Raw genomic sequence first — 1,639 nt, forward strand, 5'->3', positions numbered from 1 at the left:
TTATTATTATTTTTGCTGATGTTCTCTACAAAAGGCTTCGTGGACGGACAGACCAGACCGCAAGAGGAAGAAAGCAAAATAGATGGACTGAGGACACTGCAGTACTGTTATTTGTTATTGTTGTTGTGTATTGCCATAGTTGTTGTCTCTGTCGCTATTGCCACTGTAGTTATTATTTGCTGTTGTTGTTGTTGTCTGTTGTTTGTTGTTTGTTGCTACAGTTGCTGTTCCTCAGGCTGTATTTATTGACACTGTTTCCTTAATCCACAACCAGTGGATGGTTGGCGGGTGCACTGGTGTAGTTTACTTCTTCTTTCCCGTGAAACATCTATCGTCCTTATCTCCCTTTCTTCTTTTTCACGTTTGTTACTCTCTTGTAACACCTCGAATCACCTCGAATCTTCTGGCGCTCATATCACATTACGCAGTCGCGAGCGCCCTAAAACCTCAACTAAAACAAAAGCGTACGGATCGGATTAACGAGTAATACATTTCCTCTTTGGAAAGTGGTGACACACGAGTTCCCACGTCGTATGGATACGATAGTAAAAAAACGACGTTAGTACGGATAGGGATAATCCACAACCTTCCTCTTTCCCCTCCCCAGCGGCCCAGAAATGGAGGCGGGCCACTACATCCGCCTGATCGTGTTCCCGCTCCTCCTCCTGTGCGGAATCGTGGGGAACCTTCTGGCCTTCCCGGTCCTGTACAGCATAGGTCGCTCCGCCTGGTCCACCGTGTGGTACCTCATGCTGCTGGCACTGACAGACCTGGTCATACTGCTGGTGCGCTGCGGTGACACGTGGTGAGTCTGTCTGTACGTCTGTCTATCAGTCTGTCTGCGTTTGTCAGTCTGTCGCTGTAGCGATTGGCCCTGACAGTGACAGATTTGGCCATACTTTTGGAGCGCGGTGGTGACCCGTGGTGAGTCTGAACATAAAGGCCCGCGAGTGTCTGTCAGTCTGCCTGTCTGACTGTCTGTCTGTTGGTCTGTCTGTCTGTTTGTCAGTCTGTCTGTCTAAACGTCTGTCTGTCTGTCTGTCTGTCGGTCGGTCTGTTTAAACGTCTGTCTGTCTGCGTCTGTCTGTCTGTGTGTGTCAATCTGTCGCTCCGCCTGGTCCACCGTGGGGTATCTCATGCTGCTGGCCCGGACAGACCTGGTCATTTTGCTGGTGCGCTGTGGTGACACGTGGTGAGTCTGTCTGCCCGTCTGTCTGTCTGTCTGTCTGTCTGTCTGTCTGTCTGACTGTCTGTCTGTCTGTCTGTCTGGCAGGGCTAAACGACCGAGATATCGTGTGAGATGGAGCGGTGATTGTTCTGTGTGTGTGTGTGTGTGTGTTCTGTGTGTGTGTGTGTGCGCGTGTGTGTGAATGTGTTCTGTGTGTGTGTGTGTGTGCTGCCTACCTTCTATCTCCCTCCATCTCGGCCACAAGTTGCGGTCTGTGTGTGTGTTTGTGTGTGTGTGTGTGTGTGTGTGTGGAGAGAGCGATAAAACCCCGTGTGGGTCGCAACTGCAGCAAACCTGGGCTTCCGTCCACTAACCCCATCTCTCTCTCTCCATCTCCATCCCCCTCTCTCTCCCTCTCTCCATCTCTCCACCTCTCTCTCTCTCTCGCTCTCTCCATCTCTCCTACCTTCG

The 1,639-nt window shown here is 50.9% G+C and overlaps 1 protein-coding gene across 4 annotated transcripts in view; it reads left to right on the plus strand.

Annotated features, from left to right (window-relative positions):
• Positions 1 to 1,639, plus strand: part of LOC101864109 (CX3C chemokine receptor 1) — a 57,305-nt gene that overhangs the window by 43,576 nt on the left and 12,090 nt on the right. For all 4 annotated transcript variants that reach the window (XM_005111212.3, XM_005111213.3, XM_035973136.1 and 1 more), the window contains one exon: positions 608 to 805. In XM_005111212.3, coding sequence (XP_005111269.1) covers positions 608 to 805 — 198 coding nt within the window. The remainder of the gene's footprint in view (positions 1 to 607; positions 806 to 1,639) is intronic.

This window comes from Aplysia californica, unplaced genomic scaffold (assembly GCF_000002075.1).
Source record: "Aplysia californica isolate F4 #8 unplaced genomic scaffold, AplCal3.0 scaffold01026, whole genome shotgun sequence".
NCBI lineage: Eukaryota > Metazoa > Mollusca > Gastropoda > Aplysiida > Aplysiidae > Aplysia > Aplysia californica.